General features: G+C 30.1%; 1 protein-coding gene across 1 annotated transcript; it reads right to left on the bottom strand.

Moving 5' to 3' along the window:
- Positions 1 to 453: 453 nt before the first annotated feature.
- On the bottom strand, positions 454 to 17,896 carry LOC134718642 (DNA ligase 4-like). Its single transcript, XM_063581294.1, has 18 exons — positions 17,546 to 17,896; positions 16,529 to 16,606; positions 15,414 to 15,515; positions 14,510 to 14,818; positions 13,850 to 13,954; positions 13,294 to 13,400; positions 12,246 to 12,391; positions 11,492 to 11,693; positions 10,635 to 10,917; positions 9,190 to 9,357; positions 7,731 to 7,868; positions 7,195 to 7,341; positions 6,668 to 6,785; positions 6,237 to 6,369; positions 3,961 to 4,096; positions 3,356 to 3,450; positions 2,444 to 2,596; positions 454 to 1,814 (listed from the first exon to the last, which is right to left on the bottom strand). Exons 1-18 carry the CDS (start codon positions 17,741 to 17,743, stop codon positions 1,676 to 1,678), a joined length of 2,757 nt encoding a protein of 918 aa, XP_063437364.1. The 5' UTR covers positions 17,744 to 17,896; the 3' UTR covers positions 454 to 1,675.
- Positions 17,897 to 18,586: the final 690 nt, after the last annotated feature.

The following is an 18,586-nucleotide window of genomic DNA, read 5'->3' as shown; positions in this document are numbered from 1 at the left end:
GAGCTAAAAAGGAGGTTCCTGATTAGGGCAGGAGAGTAAACATGTGGTGAGATTTAATTATTTGTTTCAGATCTCAACCATTCCCCTTTTATTCAGTTTGACAATAGAAGACTCACACCTAAATGAAGTAAAGAACTTTTGTAGACATATATTGTGTCATGTTCATACTGTTACAACAAAGAAAACAGTATATGGATATTTGTTGATTATATGCATAGTGTGTTGTCAATGGGATGTTTACATTGCTGAATTTAGGATTATGTTTATCAAATATAAATTAAGCAGTTGTTTGCTATTGTTTAAATTTGTTTTTTTTTAATTATTTCTAGTGCATTCTTTAAACATCAGATATTTTTTTAATGATGACTCTTCAACGCTCACTTTACTTTGATCTATCCTTCATATTTTCCAAGGCTGAATACTTTGTGTGACATTAAGCAGACATAAAAAGAATTATAAGTAAAAAACATATTTATTTTCTAACAAACTGCTGCCATGTAAAATATATAAAACTGTTCTCTAATCTACTCATATTTTTCTTACATACTACATGTATATATCTTTAAAAATTAATACAATCCTTCCATCATCTCTCCGTCATAACATCATTAAATAACAAACACATATAAAATCACAAAACATACAAATTTACAACATCAGAATATCACATCATTATAATGATTATCTCATTTATTTAAGACCTGGACAATTAAGGTCAGATTATGACAATGGTTCAAGGGTTATTTCCCATTACAAATGCATTACTTTCATCCAAAAAGAGTTATTCAATTAAAATAAAGACCATACAAATTAAATGCAAGTAAAAATCTTTCAGCAATTATAAACCCCAAAACAAAATTGTTTGAAAGACTTTTCATCAAATATTTGCTTGGTTCCTGAAATGAATGGAAGTAATACCCAATTAAATAAAACATAGAGTTATCTCCCTTTATATTCATCAGCAAATTTCAAAACTTTTTTTCTGTTCATAGAAGATAGGAATCAACAACTTATTAAAGTTGGATGCCTTAATTTAGGCATATATAAACTTATTTGAAGCACTAGTCATGTGTTTAATAGATTCAAATAGTTTGAGACATTGCAATTATTAAAATAAGTTAGACACTTGAATTTGACACATTAGAGTATTTACAAAATTTATACAAATTCATGATGGTAATTTTATTTGTTAAAGTAAACCAAATGACCGGAGGTAAACTAAAAATATTAGGTATGTAATTAATGTATTTCATCACATTTTGGTATATCAATCAATTTAACGTATAGCTGCACAATACCATTATTTATGATCAAGAAAAAAGGTGTCATAAAAGTCAAAATAAAAATTAAAATTGACTGACATTTTTCTCAGCTGTGCTGAGGAACATTTATAAAATGTAGATTTCATGTTTTGAGTGACAAAACCTCAAATGACATCAACCTCTCACACCATTCCTGCAACATCACATTTTTAAAATCACATCAATTTACTAAATTTGTTCTGCAATTTTTAACTGAGGGAAAACATGGGCATAAATAATTTCATATTTTAAGATTTATATATTGATTTTAATCTATTTAGGACAACACTGACGCGTTTGTATTATTATAGAATTCCTACTTTTTCCTACTAAAGAATAAACAGAAATTTAAAAAATATAATAAATGTTGTAGTTTATGTTGGTTCAAATTGTCTCTCTGAGGTTAATTCTCCTTCCTCTACACATTCTCGTACCCATTCTGATGTTACAATATGAAATTTCTTTCTTCTATTACGCCTTTCTCTTTTCATCTCAGGTACTCTTGACAAATCTCTGAAATCATAAACATCACCAAAACATATTCTAAAAGTCTTAAGCATTTTTATAATTTTTTAACTAAATGTTAACACCTGTAGAGGTTTTGAAGAAAAAGTTTCACTGTCGACCTTTGTATTTAAAATGGACCATATCTAATTACACCAAGTATTTATGGAAACTGTCATGTTTATATGTTGCTGATTTATTTAGTTTGCATCTTATTTGTTTAATTTTCAAACAACTGCTGACTCTATCCTTGAACAAATATTTTAGACGAAGAGAATAAAAGATTAAGCTAGGGGAGATAATTTGCACAAATTTTATTCAGGGGGAGATAATCAAACAACAAGTTAAAAACTCTATATCAATAAGTTTAGGAAAATTTGTCAGTTGTCTTCATTTTATTTTTTGATTTGAAATTTGTAAAAATAGATATTTGTAAATTTGTAATGTGTCATCAATAAATGTATGCAAGCAGGGCTAAGTCCACCTTTCATTTTTAAAAAGTCTTTTGAACATTGTCTCCCGTCATTGAATACTCTGCAAGTTTTCACAAACCATCTTTAAACCAAATTCAATTTACAATTTGTAATTTATACGGTTTTTGTTCTGACTTCTTGTACTTAATTTGTTTCAACACCTACTTCCTATCTACCAACACATGTGACACTTCATCATCTAGTTCATCTGTAGTTATCCCACCAAAGAATCGTAGTTCTAATTCTAATAGATCTAAACTGGAATCTTTAATGTGAGTTGTGGTATCATCAATCACCAAATATTTATCAATATAAAATCTGTAAAATATGTTAAAATTGTCATTATAATGATAGATAAATGATTATATGCAAACTATATCAAAATATGTTCATTTTTTTTGCTTTATTTATGTTCACTATCTCTGTGTTTCAACTCTGTTTCCATTGGTTTTAGTTTGTACCCTGGATTTATCCATTTATGACTTTTGAACAACGGAATAAAACTGTTGAAATTATTTCATCTGTCTACAGCTATTGCAATAAGACCAGTGCAACCTGGTTCATCACATTTAGTATTTGCAGACAAAAAATAAAATAATTCCAGGGACTCTTCAACTATCTGAAAACATGAAGTGGTTGCTCTGGAACATTATTAAGATCCGTACCAAATATTAAATCATTCCTTTCCATAAAAGTAATTGAAACATTGATTAAAATGTCCTTGCCCAATGAATGTTGTTTTAAAATTTTCAAAAGAAATACAAAACAGGATGTAAATACATGGCAGATCTAAATATAACTTATGCACTTCAGCTCAACATTATCAAGAACAATATATATACTTTATTCACTTTCTGACTTAGAATTCAAAAACATTTTTTGACAATTTTTTTTATCCAAAGAACAGACAGAGAGAAGGATGGAATGAAGGACTGAGTTGAGAAGTATTTAGTAAAATTGAGAATGGAAATGGGTAATGTGTCAAAGAGACAACAACCTACTTTGAACATTGGTGACACAGGTAAAAAAGAAAGCATAGTTATTCATGTTTACATGACCTGAATAATAATTACAAACCTGCAAGTTCTGAACAGTCCATATGGAGACTCGTCAGGGAAATATTTCTGTTCTAGTTCTGCAATATCAGTTTCATTCACTTCATCTATATCATCCTACAAACATAATTTAACATTATGAAGTGAAACCAACATGTTCTTAAATGATTTGATTCAAGCGTCACTGATGAGTTTTTTGTAGACAAAATGTGTGTCTTGTGCAAATACAATATTTCTATATGATGAGTTTATTCTTACATCCTACACGTACTAAAATGTTTGAGGAAAACATACAAAACGACAAATACAGTTAAAATGTGTTTCCCAAATTATTGCGATGTATTTTAACTTGCAGACAAGTTTAATGATGTCTAAATGAAGTTCAAATTAAGACAAAAGCTCAGACAAATAGAAATGTTTTTGTCTATATGTTTTCTTTGGAAAAAGAGCAAAGTATTGCCTGTAAGAGTGATTGTTCAATGCTATATTTGAACCTGTGTCTAATTTCAGTAATTTTGTCATAAACAAAAATGGTAACTGGACATTAAACTTTCAAATTTCCACTGAATCTCAATGCAAAAATGATAATTCCAGTGAATATAATTCTACTGTATATTGATATATAACCTGGTTAACTCTTTCAAATACATTCTTGAGTTGTTCTGCCGAAGTATCCTCTGTAAAACTGTCTCCAAACTGATCATAATCTACTTGGAATGACTTTTGTGTTTTTGGTGATGTGTGAATCATATCTCCTGGTGACCTAAAATACAGTGATAAGTAAACTATGTTAATATCTTGTTATATCTTGAAATACCAGAACAGGAAACTAAGTGCTGTATTGGTATACCATGATACATTCTGAACTTAAATTACGGTGGATCGGGACTATTCAACTCCGCATAATTTGATTTGAATTTTAATATTTTGATTGATAAGAAATTGTAAATCATTGTAGTTATGTCACTTAAAGAATATTTTCGTAATTATGTGTATCTTTCAAAGACCCAAAACGACATTTCACACATTTTTCCGCCAAAATTTTGGTTTTAATGCAAAATTGTTTTTCCTTATCGGTGCCCTAAGTTTGTTATATGCTATTTCTTTGAAGTTATATTTCAGTTTTGGACCCAGTTTCATAGAACATTTTTTTTATATTCCGAGAAAAATATGTCAACACCTCTATTTTCCCTATCATTTCATTGAAAAATGATCCCTTTAACATACCTGTTTAAAAGTAAAATTTTGAGCTTAAATGGTCCGTGACCCCCTATTTTTTTTCAACCAATTTGATTCACTTTCTATAAAGACTAAAATAACAAAAAATATGGCGCTTCTGATAGAAAATTTGAATAGACCCAAGCCCCCTTAATGTTGACTTGAGTGATTTTGTCATGCTTTCATAAAGAATTAGTATTTGTCTGGCCTGGGGTAATGGTAATTTGTAATTGTAATGCATTGTAATATTACATTTTTTTATGTAATTCAAAGTAATTTGTAATGCACATTTTCTGCATTACAATTTCATGTAATGTAATTACTTTTGTTAAAAATCAATGTAATGCCTCCATTACTGTACATTACTTTTCATTACAAATTTGTAAAATACATGCAATTGAAGAATATTGTAAAATAGAACTAAAATATTAACAAAAACACAAGAAAGTATTGAATAAAAGTATTGTCAAAGTTAATTACTGTATTAAATAAATTGCATCAAACATTAACACACACATTAAGGTAAGAAATATAAAATTGTTTAAATCATCTAGTCTTAATCTTGGTTTCTGATATTTGTATAAAAAGATATTTGGAATATTTTGGTGTTTGGTGGTCTATGAGAAAATCTTCTAAAAAAAATATTAAACAAAACTATATAGATGGATGGAAAAAATATGAAGATGAAACTTTTGTATTCTATACACACCTTACATGTATTTCAATGAAAGATTGAATATGTTAATCAACATTTTTACACCAAACTGGGGTTTGGGTCCTGTCTGTGTTGTTATTTACCTAATTAATATCAAAATGTTTTTATTGCAATCAAATCTTCTCAACTTATGTTTGTCTTCACAGAGCTCTTAAGCATTTAACAAGATAATCCTTTAATGACACATTTATTATATCTCTTTGAAATCCTTTTATGATGTCTTAATGATTAAGTGATCAATGATAAAAACAAAATTATATGATAATTTATTTATTTTTCACCACTGAAGAAACTTTAAAGTGACTTTTTCAGTTTCATGCCTCCTACTACTCCACTAAAGAGTAGACACAGGTTAGGTGCAGTACATGATTTTGACATTTACTTGTCTGAGCCATGCAAAGAAATGTCAATCAATCCACTGGAATACTTGAAGTCAAATTCAGTGCATTTTTCTTAAGCTAATACAGCTATATCAAGTATTTAGCCATTTCCTCCACATCAGCTCCTGTTGAAAGGCTTTTTAGTATTAATTGCCGGAAAGGTGTACATACCTGATCATTGTTCTCTTAATGACAGCATGTTTGAAACACTTATGATAATAAAGAGCAATGGACATGTTAATTAACCAGTATTTGAAGTCTATGTCTATAACACTGTATATATATGTAGCATTATGTACAGATACATGTACCCCAGTAATAATTTCTTATAAAAATCTGTTTTTGAAATGTTTTTAGTTTTTATATTGAAAAAGTAATGTGTAATGTAATGCATTACACAGGCAAAGTAATTGTAATGTAATGCCTTACATGTGAGAAAAAATGTAATTGTAATTGTAATGGAAGAATCACAAAGTAATTGTAATGTAATGCATTACATTGCAATGTAATGACCCCAGGCCTGGTATTTGTATACAAATGTCATTTTCTTAGGCAGATCTGCACATAAATGTTTTATTTATAATACTCACCATGGAACCCATGTGCCACCTTCAATACATCTATGAAACCATTCAAGCTTAACAATATCATACATATCACGTTTAATTAGATTGGTTACTCTTAGAGCTACCTTTTCAGCTAATACACAAAATGTGGATGAACCTGTAAAAAGAAGGGAGATAATCTCATAAACCTGATATTTACTTCCAATCTTGTTTTTTAAGTTTTCATAAAATATATTGGCCTTCTTTTCTACTGACAAAATGATTGACAGTCAATAAAATAGGCTAATTACTAGCAAAAAAGAAATAGATATAAACAAATATAAAACTAAATAAAATTGAGACTTTAAGTTATAAAAGAGGAAAATAAACTTATGCAAAATATCAATTATTGTAATTCATTATAATTCTGGATTATTTTTTATAACTCCTATTAGTAATAAAGGTATTACACCTACCTGGATTTTGAACAATAGTGCCTCCATATTCTATGATCTTCTTTTCTGCCTCAGATTTAGAAAAAGATGTGGACCCATTTACAACACAAAATTCTTTACCTTTTAACATTTCTGACACCTGAAAAAATATGTAAATCAACAAATGATTTATTCTATATACTTTCTACGATTACAAAAGAGAGAAAAGCCCTTAGTATTCATGTTTTTTATGCATCAAATCAAATCTAACAAGTTTGGTCTATTTAAACTAACAAATGAAAGCAAATCAGGACACTTAAACTTCCAGAGTTGGTTTCGCAATTTGTGTTATGCTACTAGCCACTTGACCTTCAAAAAAATCTCAATACCGGTAAATCAGATGTTGAAATGGATTAGGCTTTATGAAAAAGAAAATTTGGTTTTAGCTCCAACTTTATATTATGAAAAATAAATGTTCTCATTTTTTTTAGAATCTTTGCAACACAATTGATACACGAATTACTAGATTTATTGTATATGAAAAAAAAAAAAATCTATTCTGATTATACCTTTGTGATAGATGAAGCATCCACACCTTTAAATCTATCAGCTAATGTTGGACGGACGACCCTGCTTACAACTTTACGTTTTTTCTTGGCTGGTCCAGCGTCTTCGAAAATTTCTACACGCCCACCAGCTAGTTTGCCTCCAGATTTCTGAAAAATGAAACACTTACTGTATGAAAGCCTACATTTTATAAAACCTTGAACTTTGTATTTAATCCAGATACAAAGACGATGAAAGCTTTTGAAATCTGCAATGTTTTCTTTCGGAAGAACTATGCAGCAGATAAAGATTAATCTTTAAATCATATCTTACTTCTGTGGACACAATATATATAAATGTTTGTGATTAAAATTCCTAAATCAGTTTAAAAAATTCAATTATAAGTCTATTAACTTTTTAAATTAATTTTATACTGTATTTTTGCCCCATAAAAAAATTTTGAACATGAATATATATATATTGAACAATTTTTGTTGTCTTATAAATATAAAGTTTGAAGCAGGCATCAAATATAAAAAGTAATTAGATTTCTTCTCACCTCTTTCAACTCTAATATATCAGCTACTGTCATACATTCATGCCAATGTTTGTCGTCACGGAACTTCTCAACCCGTGGAAATCGTAAGGTACAACCTGTCTTAAATCTTTCACTGTCAATAATTTCTGCTGCCTTTATCTGAAATTTGTAATAGCCCTACAGTTTATTTGCTTGTCATTTAAGTATTGTATTAAAACTATATAGAACAAATTCATTCATAGTAGTGAATTCTATCAGTAGTTTTTAAGCCCATGTAGAATTTTTAAATTCATTTATTTTTCTGATGCCCATGATTATTTGCTATGTTGAAAAAAGTCGAAATATATATATAGAGAATAAGTGAGAACTGGATTTACATGATATAACATTCACAATAATACCAGGAAATTCATCAAGCAACAGCCTTTCCATTGCTGTTTTCAAATTTGCATGTAAAGAAAACATGACTTCTGTTACTGATAATTGTAACTCTACACCATTAATACTGAAACACTCAATGTACTTTCTCCAATTTTACTATTTTTCTTGTATTAAATACACAATGTTTTTAAAAACCTATTTATGGCAAAGTTGATTCTAGGTAAAGATAATTAATGAACTTAACCTTTCTGTTATCACTGATGAGGAATAAACCAAAACAGTTATAGATTTTCTGAGGTAATCCTCCTATTAAAATATTTTCTGAGGTAGTTTTCCTAATATAAATAGATTTTCTGAGGTTATCCTTTTTAAAATAGATTTTCTGAGGTCATTCTCCTAAAATTAGATTTTCTGAGGTTATCCTCCTAATAATAGATTTCTGAGGTAATCTTCCTAATAATAGATTTCTGAGGTAATCTTCCTAATAATAGATTTCTATGGTAATCTTCCTAATAATAGATTTCTGAGGTAATCTTCCTAATAATAGATTTCTGAGGTTATCCTTTTTAAAATAGATTTTCTGAGGTAATTCACCTTAAATTAGATTTTCTGAGGTAATTGTCCTAAATTTAGATTTTCTGAGGTTATCCTCCTAATAGTAGATTTCTGTTGTAATCTTCCTAATAATAGATTTCTGAGGTAATCTCCCTAATAATAGATTTCTGAGGTAATCTTCCTAATAATAGATTTCTGATGTAATCTTCCCAATAATAGATTTCTGAGGTAATCCTCCTAATTAAGTAAAATTAGTTTTTCTGAGGTTATCCTACCAATAAAAGATTTCTGAGGTAATCCTCCTAATTATAGATTTATGAGGTAATCCTCCTATTAATAGATTTATGAGGTAATCCTCCTATTAATAGATTTCTGAGGTAATCCTCCTAATAATAGATTTCTGAGGTAATCCTCCTAATTATAGATTTCTGAGGTCATCCTTCTCATAATAGATTTCTGAGGTAATCCTCCTAATAATAGATTTCTGAGGTTATCCTCCTAATAATAGATTTCTGAGGTAATCCACCTAATAAATGTAATATACCTGAACTATACAAGACTTAGAAGGTTCTATCCATGCATCAGGCTTTTCTTTAAATCCAGAAGCAAGGATTATATTAGTTGGAGGATTCTTTTTATCAAATGTTTTCCAATGGTCCACCAGCTTAAGGTTAAATGCTGACAGTTCTTTCTTGCTGTAGCCAGATCCAACCTACAGAAAAATAAATGGCACATTTGTGTGATTTGATGGTCTCAAATTAAGTATATTGGAGATGCATAAGTGGAGCCAGTAGACAAGTATTTTGAGCTAAAAATACAATATTGGTATCTACATTCTAATAAAACTGACCACACAACTTCAAATCATACATTTCAATTCTGGCATATGTCGTGTCGTCCGTGCTTGCAAAATCGTTTAAATAACATCAATTGTAAATAATGCCATAAAAATTGGTGACAATATCCAATCAAAATGAACATCACAAAAGATGTTGCATTAGAATGAGATGTTGTTGGTTTTGATGTTCTCACATGATTGGTTTTTTTTTATCTGGTTATCTGGTTTCTGTGGTTTACAAATAAAACCATTTAATGCAACTCTTATTCATTCCAACTTTTAAGAGTATGATGTGGTGACAGGTCTGAATTCATGTCAAATTTTGATACATTTGTACATAATTTTTTCAACTAAATTCATGTATGTTCCTTTCTACATAAACTTAAAAAAATATTGTAAAATACTTTGTTTAACCAATATGATGATTATATTCAAAAGAAGACTGAACTATTGTTATAGTTTGATGTTCAGTGTGTACAGTAGTCATCATACCTGTAGCCAGTGGGGTTCAGGGGGTTTCGGACAAACCCCCCTTGAAAACAAATAAGCACCGTTAAAGTCAATGTTCTGTTCGAATTGTGACTGTTAAAGTACCGAACCCCCCCTTGGAAACTCCTGGCTACGGGCCTGGTCATTATTCATGAATATAGGCTAATTGTTGTCCATACTATTATATATTGAGATATTACAGGGTCAAGGTAGCTTACCCCAACTGTATGAAAATTGTCCTCCCATTCTCTTAGTAATTACAGGATGTGGTCTGCATAATTCTTTATCAAGACAAGCCATAAATGAAACTCATTAAGGAACTTGATGTGGATCCATTTATTTTCTTGAATTTTTGTGGATAGAGGAAAAATTATATTTTAGTGGATATTTGATATCATGGTTTTACCAAACCTGCACGAAAGCCTAAAGGACACTTGTATTTTATGGCAAATTTAAATACATGGGTTACCAAAACCCACAAAATCCATGAAAATTGTTAACATACAAATATTAAAGATCCACAGAATTACAGGTCTGATGAGTATCAATTATATTTCACATCTAGAAATCATTTTTTATTCCTGGTATCCTATAAACTCCTCCTTTTATTTGATGAATAAAGGTAAACTCTACCTTTTATTCGATGAATAAAGGTAACATACCTTACAAAATGAATGAAATATTTTAGGTTCTTCCCCTTCTTCTGGTGGTACAGCTACAGCACAGAGAAAATGTGACATCATCCCTGATCTATGTCCTACACCAAAAAATCCACCGACAACCAATACATCCAATTCATCCATCAAACCACCTACATATTCTGGTTTAACTTTAAACCATCCTCCTTTCCTTGTATTTGGACGATAAACAGATTCCAGATTCTTCACCATAATTCCCTCTTCCCTTCCATCAATAGCATCATTCAAGGCATCTGCACAGTCCTGACTGAAAAGAAGATTTTAAAGCATATTGAAGTGGTTTTTTTACATGTGACACAAATTTTGCCGATTTCATGGGTAAAGGTGAAATACAAATTTCAAAATTTAACACAGTAATTTTTTTTAAAGGCTTGTATGTTTACTTCTGCAAAATCACAAAATAAAATATCCATGAAATTTTAATTTTTCCTCAAATCACAAAAATTGGTATCCATAAAAATAAATAAATACCACATTATACATATCTATATATGTATGTTTTCAATATAAATAGTCTCTACTTGTATATGTATTGCACTTTTAAATTTGCTCCAATTCAAAATAATATCCTGAAAATTCCTTTTTATAATATGCTTGCAAGTCTTGGTATTTGTACATCGGTAGGAATGTTTGGTATAAATAAAAAATTGCCTGTGTTTTTGTCTTTGATTAGCAAAACTTGTCTTCCAATCAAAATTAAAATATTCTGATGTTGCAAAGTGGGGTATTTTTCCAGAAAAAAATGTTGCAAAGTGTATAATTTGTGCTCATAATAGTTTGTTCAAAATGAAAAAAAATAATGTAAAAATTTGAAAATATACTTTGTTCTAGCCTCTTTATGTTGACTGAGTAAAATTCTGCCTTCTTCAGGTTCAAATACAGTCTGGATTATCTTCAATCTTTCTGTTAGAGGTTGGTTGGTGAGGACTTTATCATTCAACAAAACAATATCAAATACATGTAGACAAGGCTGTAGACCTTCCTGTTGTTGTCTCTTTATATCTGTATTCATAGCTTTTGTAGCTGTTAAATACAAAATATGTCTATCATATATACAATCATCGCTCTTTATGTGAAAGATATCTGTATTTATAAATTTGTAGCTGCCAAATGCAAAGTACATCATAACATCATAAATACAATCATGGCTCTTAATGTAAACGAATCAAATGAAAAGCTTTGGAATTACTATATATATTTCATACTTGAACTTATGTCAGAGAAAATTAAGTATGTTTTATACCTCAGTGGCATTGTGCAGTATTTTACAGAGTCTTTTAATATCTGATCAATTTCCTGGCCATTTAAGCGATTGGTTTGAGCTCGAGACAAATTTTATTATATTTTGGCAATTATTTTTGTTCTATTATATACTTCACATGCATTCAGGATTATAAGCTTGTTATATGGATCAATTGTGTGTTCTAAGATTTTACAATGAATGACTTTAGTTTTGCACAGACTTGTTGATGTTTATATAACAATAACTTATGATCTGGACCAATACACAGCAAGCAGCTATATCTTGTTTACAATACATTTTTGTACTTTGTAACAATGTTCTGTGATAATTACCAAATGTTTTAGTGACAGGATCATATCCTATCATTTCTCCGTCCAGGATACATTTCTTGACAAATGGCTTGAAACAATTATGTATGTGTGGTGTGAGGTTACCATCTAACTCATGGGCTCCAAATGTACTGGTGTATTCATTACCACTACAATATACAATACTGTATCATTTTTTGTCATTAACTTCTTAAACATTCATTTCATTCTGCATTGGCAAGTATAAAGATTTTTTTAAATACTACACAATAAAAAGAAGAGGTTTGAAAAGGGCCATAATAGGCAATTTTTACATTTTCCCTTTGATCATACTGCCTAATATTTTTATATGATCAGGGATATAATCTTTTTTCTAAGTCAATTGCTTCTTTAAATTTATAGCTTTTGTGAGTTATTTTAAGCAGTCAGAAAATGAAAGAAGAGTTCTAATGTCCCTGGGTTGCACATATTTCATATTTTTAATAGGTACAACTCTTTTTAAAAAGTTTATCATCCACCATTATATATCCTGTCCAATGTATTGCTTATAATATCCTATGGAATAAGTTTTATAAAAATCTGGCAAGAATTGTAACCATGAGAGCATAAACAAGGCCATTTCCCATTAATTAAAATTTCCAAGGGACATAACTCTTTTAAAAATAAGTTGATTGTCCACCTATAAATAATTTTCTGAGCTAATGCTGATATTAATCCATAGTCTAGGTTTTATAAAAAAAATCTGTCAAAAATTGTACCCATGAGAGGGCTAATGAGGCCATTTTTCTGAAATCTTATATTTCCAATGGGAATAACTCTTCTTTTTTTTAATTGAATCGGCCACCATTACAAAATTTGTATGATATATTGTTGATATTAACCTATAAAATATAAGTGTAATAAAAATCTGTGAAAAATTGTACCTGTGAGAGCCCTAAAGAGACCAGAAGGACAGCTAACATTATTTCCTCCCACCCCACCCTAAACGCAGCATTATGCAGGGGGGCTGAGGAATGCAAAAAGAGATAGACACCAAGCATAATAAAACAAAAGCATAATTTATAATACAAACCTTCTGGTAAAATATTTATAGTTGCCTTCGTCTTTATGTAACACCATTCTTTCACCATCAAACTTTGTTTCTATATAGTATGGTTTTCCATCCATTATCTTTTCTATCTATAAAACACAAGATTTGAAAAATTAAACCATTGAAATAAATGTTGATTTAATTCTACTCTTCTAGCTGCTTAAACACTATTTTTTATATACAATTACAAAATTCAATTCAATTGGAATGAAAGGCAACTTGACTAATTTTCATCATAAATTAGTATCACATACTAAAATTCAGCTCGATATGAGAAGGCCTGTAACTTATGCAAAAATCAGCTCAATATGAGAAGGCCTGTAACTTATGCAAAAATCAGCTCAATATCTGGAGGCGTTTAAATAAAAAATCTGTATAACTGTTTATTGAAGAATGACAGAATGAAGGAATAACTGAATGACAGAATAACAGAATTAAGGATAAGGATAAAACTATAAGGCCCTGTTAGGCCTAAAAGAAGTACACTGTATAGCCAATTTGTAATTATGATGTAGTTAGAATATTCATTATAAAATACCTGGTCAGGTGCTCCCCTCTCTCCTAACATTGGTGTAAAGGGAGAGAATACAGATATTCCAATCTCATGTACCCTCACATCTTTTTCTCTCAACATTCTGCACACCTAAAAGAGACCAAAAATGAAAAGATATCATATAAACACCAATCATTATATCTATATCCCAATTTACTGTATTTATAGCTTGTTACTGTTTTTGACAGTATGAAACTACAATAATTAAACTAATCTAGGATATCACTCTCCTTCCAATGCATATATTTAATTTTGTCCCTTAATTTTTTTAAGAGTCATCTTAATCTACTATTAGTTGATTACGGTATAAAAAAAATAACTTTGAATCAGCATTTTTTTTCATCAATGTTATCATTCATGTCATTCATCAAAAAAAGCTGCATGTTTTGCAAAAATCTTATGAGTAGTATCGATTATCAATGAAATTAAAACACTGAAGGTTTTTTACAAAAATTATTGGAAGAAAGTGCATCTGTGTCTGAAATGTTTCTATTTAAAACTTTTCCCACTGAAAACAACAATGAAATGATTATTCACTTTTTCTATGAAATTTTAGTACACGGGCTTTCCTGTAACCTAAGTCACTGATGCACCATGGGATAAATAAAGAACCAAAGAATTCATTACTTGTGTGTCAGATCTAACCTTTTCTAAATTATTATTGACATTGTAGAATTCTTCAGCATCAGGATGATACACAGAAAGGACAGATGCCTGACTCAATCCAACCTTCAGTTCTTTTACAATCATCCTTATCAACCACTTTAGTTCTATAGCTGACATATTGGTCAGGAGATGCAAGATGTTCTTCCTGACAAGTTCTTTCTTCTTTGCCGCATTATTTGTCGCTATTCCATCAAGACAATTATTGACTTCTTTGATGGTTAAGGATCCTTTTTCAGGACATCTATTCTTTAGAACATAGTAGGCTACACTGGCAAAATCACCTGCTTCCTATTATGAAACAATCAAATTAAAAAAGAAAATTGGTAAATATATTATACATGTACCATATATATCAGAACATTTTGCTATTACAAAATGTATAATGAATATTTATTTTGTTATTCATGTATTATCATTATAGATTTTCATTTCCTGAACATGGAACAATATCTTAATTTCTCTTTTCCACAATTGCTGAGAGGATTTTTTATCTAATTTTATGACAAAATTAGCTACTTTATTTCACATTTAGCATTCGAGAATACTTGACTTAATTCCTAACTCTTTGTGAAAGGGAAGTGTAAGGAAATACAACAAACAGTTGATATGACAAGTTATTGCTAATTTAAGTAATTTTCCTATAATCTTACTGACTGGTAATATGTAAAATCATTGCTAGAAACTGCATGACATGCTGTGCCAATGTAAACATGAAAAATAAAGATAAACACTGTACTGGTTCAAGTGAGAAAATCAATCTTGTTGAGAAGACCAACAATAATCTATAAATACTATCAAAAAGGTGATTCAGGTTGTTATCCTCTGAATGTAATTGTAAAAATGTATGTCATGCATTCTTTCCTGCATGTAGTATATTACTTACCATTTTAGCAGATTTAGGTGCTTTATAATTGAGTAGTCTGTTAGCATCTGGACTATCTTTTCCCAGACATAAAACCTCTATCAATAGTTTGGCTAGCATGTGCTGTAAATTATGTTATTGTTAATTAAATTGAGAATGGAAATCAGGGAATGTGTCAAAAAGACGAACAACCCAACCATATAACAGATAACAGCATACTCATATTCAACATATATTTACTTGTACATTTTTTTACAATTCAAATTTTCAAAACACTTAAGACATAATTAATAAATAAAGAAATACAACTGTGGCTATTTATGTGTGGTATCATTTATTGTGATTTGTTTCCCTGTTGTAAGCAACACATCAAAAGTTAGTATAACAAAAGCTGACCTTTTTCTAATGAGTTTCTTTATCTGTGATGCAATACATGTATACCGGTATATATATATATTATATGTAGCACATGCCTTCTTTCTATTTACCGTTAAATTTTGTAAATGATATCCTGTGTATTCATTATTATTCATTGGATACTAACTTTTGTGGATTCTGTATGTATAAGTGAACCCCTATTTTTAATAGCTATTCAAGGACTGTATGCTGACTTTAGTACATTTGCCAATGGTACTAAACTTACAGTCACTATTGCATAGTAAAACTAATGGAAATGCAATGTTCGATATAACAGAGCAGGTGAGGTGTGGTGTAGTGGTTTGTGTATCAGACTACTAACACAACGGTTCCCGATCTGGGATGAAAATTTCAGGTACTGAATTTTCAGCTCTCCCTTGACACCATTTGCAAGTATGGTCTTGAGGAAACAATGATAGTCCTTTAGAGGGAGACGATAAATGGCTGACCAGTGTTGAGAGAGAGCAATATCTCTTTCACGTAAAAGACACTAGTAGATTTCGAAAAAAAAAAAGCAGGCTAATGCCTCTACAAGGCAGCACTTCCGCTCGCAAAGTGGAAATGGATTAATATAAGTTGCAATAACTGTTTCCCAATCCACTATACATAAATATGTTTAAACTAACAGAGCAGGTCTTTGTTGTGTATCAATGGCTTTTGAATATTTTGATTTGTTTTATATCAAACATGCTTTGGTACTGCATTTCTAATCTATTTACCTCTTTAATGCCATAGGCTAATCTTTCTTTTTCAAGATGTGGGATCAAAAGTCTCATTGCTGAATAAAAAGAATCACTCTGAAATAAATACAAACTATATGAAAACTTATTTACATCATTTGTATCATTAGACATATCACAAATGTGACCATATACTAGAAAATTCAGAAATTATTGTGAGGTTTTTATATATATAAATAATTCAACCCAGTGAGTATCACAATAATAACTAGGTAGCATTCTGATAAACCCATACATATCTGTATGCAGATTTTCCTGAAAACAAAATAATTGATCATGCATATATTTATTTAGGTTTGTATTTACCTTGCAATGTTATGACCTGTTACAATGTATTAACTAAGAAATACAATATAAAAAAGTATTATTCGTCATTCTTTTCTCTGAATTTACAAAATTCCCAAATTAATGATAAATTTCAGTTTTCGTTCCCGATCCCATGACAATATTTTATTAAAAAACTGGATGTAAGTATCTGTAGCCTACAATAGCCTATTTGGCTACTTGTCTCCGCATGAGGGTTTGCACAGAAACTGCAATTACTCATAAGTCAAAGTGCCAGGTCTCATTGGGGTCTAAGCAGTAACAGGAATTGGATGATTTTTTTTACACCATGACAATAGCATTTTTTACATGAACAATTATGTCAAAATTTTTTTTTTTTAATAAAGCTAATGACACATGAAAGTCCAATAATTAAGTATGAAGACAAGAAACAAATTCTGGCTGGACACGGGAAATTACATGCGCTATAATGGCAACAAGAAGCAGGATACAACATTCATACTAAACAATAATGTGATCGGTGATCAGACCCCAGATACACCTTATCGCTAATCCCACCTGACCCGCCACTTGAACATTTGACGCATACAACAATCACTTTTCCAGTAATGGTAGAAAAATAGCGATAAGGTGTATGAGACCTCTGTTAAACTGTTAAAGTGTCCAGGTGACACCTTGATATTGTTTTGTTACATTTTCTGCAATGCTCACTGTTTTTTTATCATCTGTGTGCAGTTGATCATGGAAATCTCTCCATTTATCAATAAATTCTTTCATTATTCTCTTCTTTTTATCATTTCCTTGAGTTTTTGAGATCTTTTCTAGCAGACCACATAGTTCTGCAAAAAACACTTTTGATGCTACTGACGGACCATCATCACTGGCATCTTCATTTTCCTGGTGATCCATTTGCTGAAAAGTTTTGGATTTCAAATGCAGCTTTTTGTTATTCAAAATGGCTTGTTATTTAGACTACTAAAGTTTTGTTGTTTCAGCATTTTAATTTTGATTATTTTCAGTGTGAAATTTCCTATCTCACTACAGGAGAATTCTTAAGCTTTTGGGAAGGGAGAATTAAATTCTCATGTAGTCTAAACATTATGAAAGGGTTTGTTTTATATAAAAAGCTTAGGAATATTAAATAAAAATATATTTTTTAAATCAATGATATTCTTAATGTAAATTTCAATGACTTAAAACAATTATTTATTTACGTATCTTTTAAACTGAAAGTAGATTATTCTAGAACTATCCCCAAAGGCACTGGCTACGGTTACATGGAAATGTAACAATAATAAAAATATTATTGTTACATAGGAGACTAAATGCCGGATTGCAAAGTCGGGTAAGGAACCGATTAATTACGAATGTAACAATAATTACTGAGGCTACGGTTACATGGCTTTATTGTTACATGAAAAACAGCAATATACGATGGGTCTATTAAAATGTACTAGATAATAAAAATTAAAGACATTTATTTTATATTTACAATACATACAATTATAAAATATAAATTCTTTAATTATTTATTTGCAATGACATTTTCTACATATCCAGCAAGTGGTTTTTGGAGCATTTCTGAGTCCGACACATTTTTGGTGAAACCACTCCAAGCAGCCATCACACACCAGTGATGCCGCACTGTGAACGTCCGTATCACATACTGTACAGTTCCATTCTGCGATATCCCTTTTTGATGATAATGCAACCTTTAATGTTTGCCATGCTTCCGGTGAGAAATACTTTTTC

The sequence above is a fragment of the Mytilus trossulus genome, chromosome 1, assembly GCF_036588685.1.
Source record: "Mytilus trossulus isolate FHL-02 chromosome 1, PNRI_Mtr1.1.1.hap1, whole genome shotgun sequence".
NCBI lineage: Eukaryota > Metazoa > Mollusca > Bivalvia > Mytilida > Mytilidae > Mytilus > Mytilus trossulus.
The sequence above is the reverse complement of the archived record's forward strand: the minus strand, read 5'-3'. Positions and strand labels throughout refer to the sequence as shown.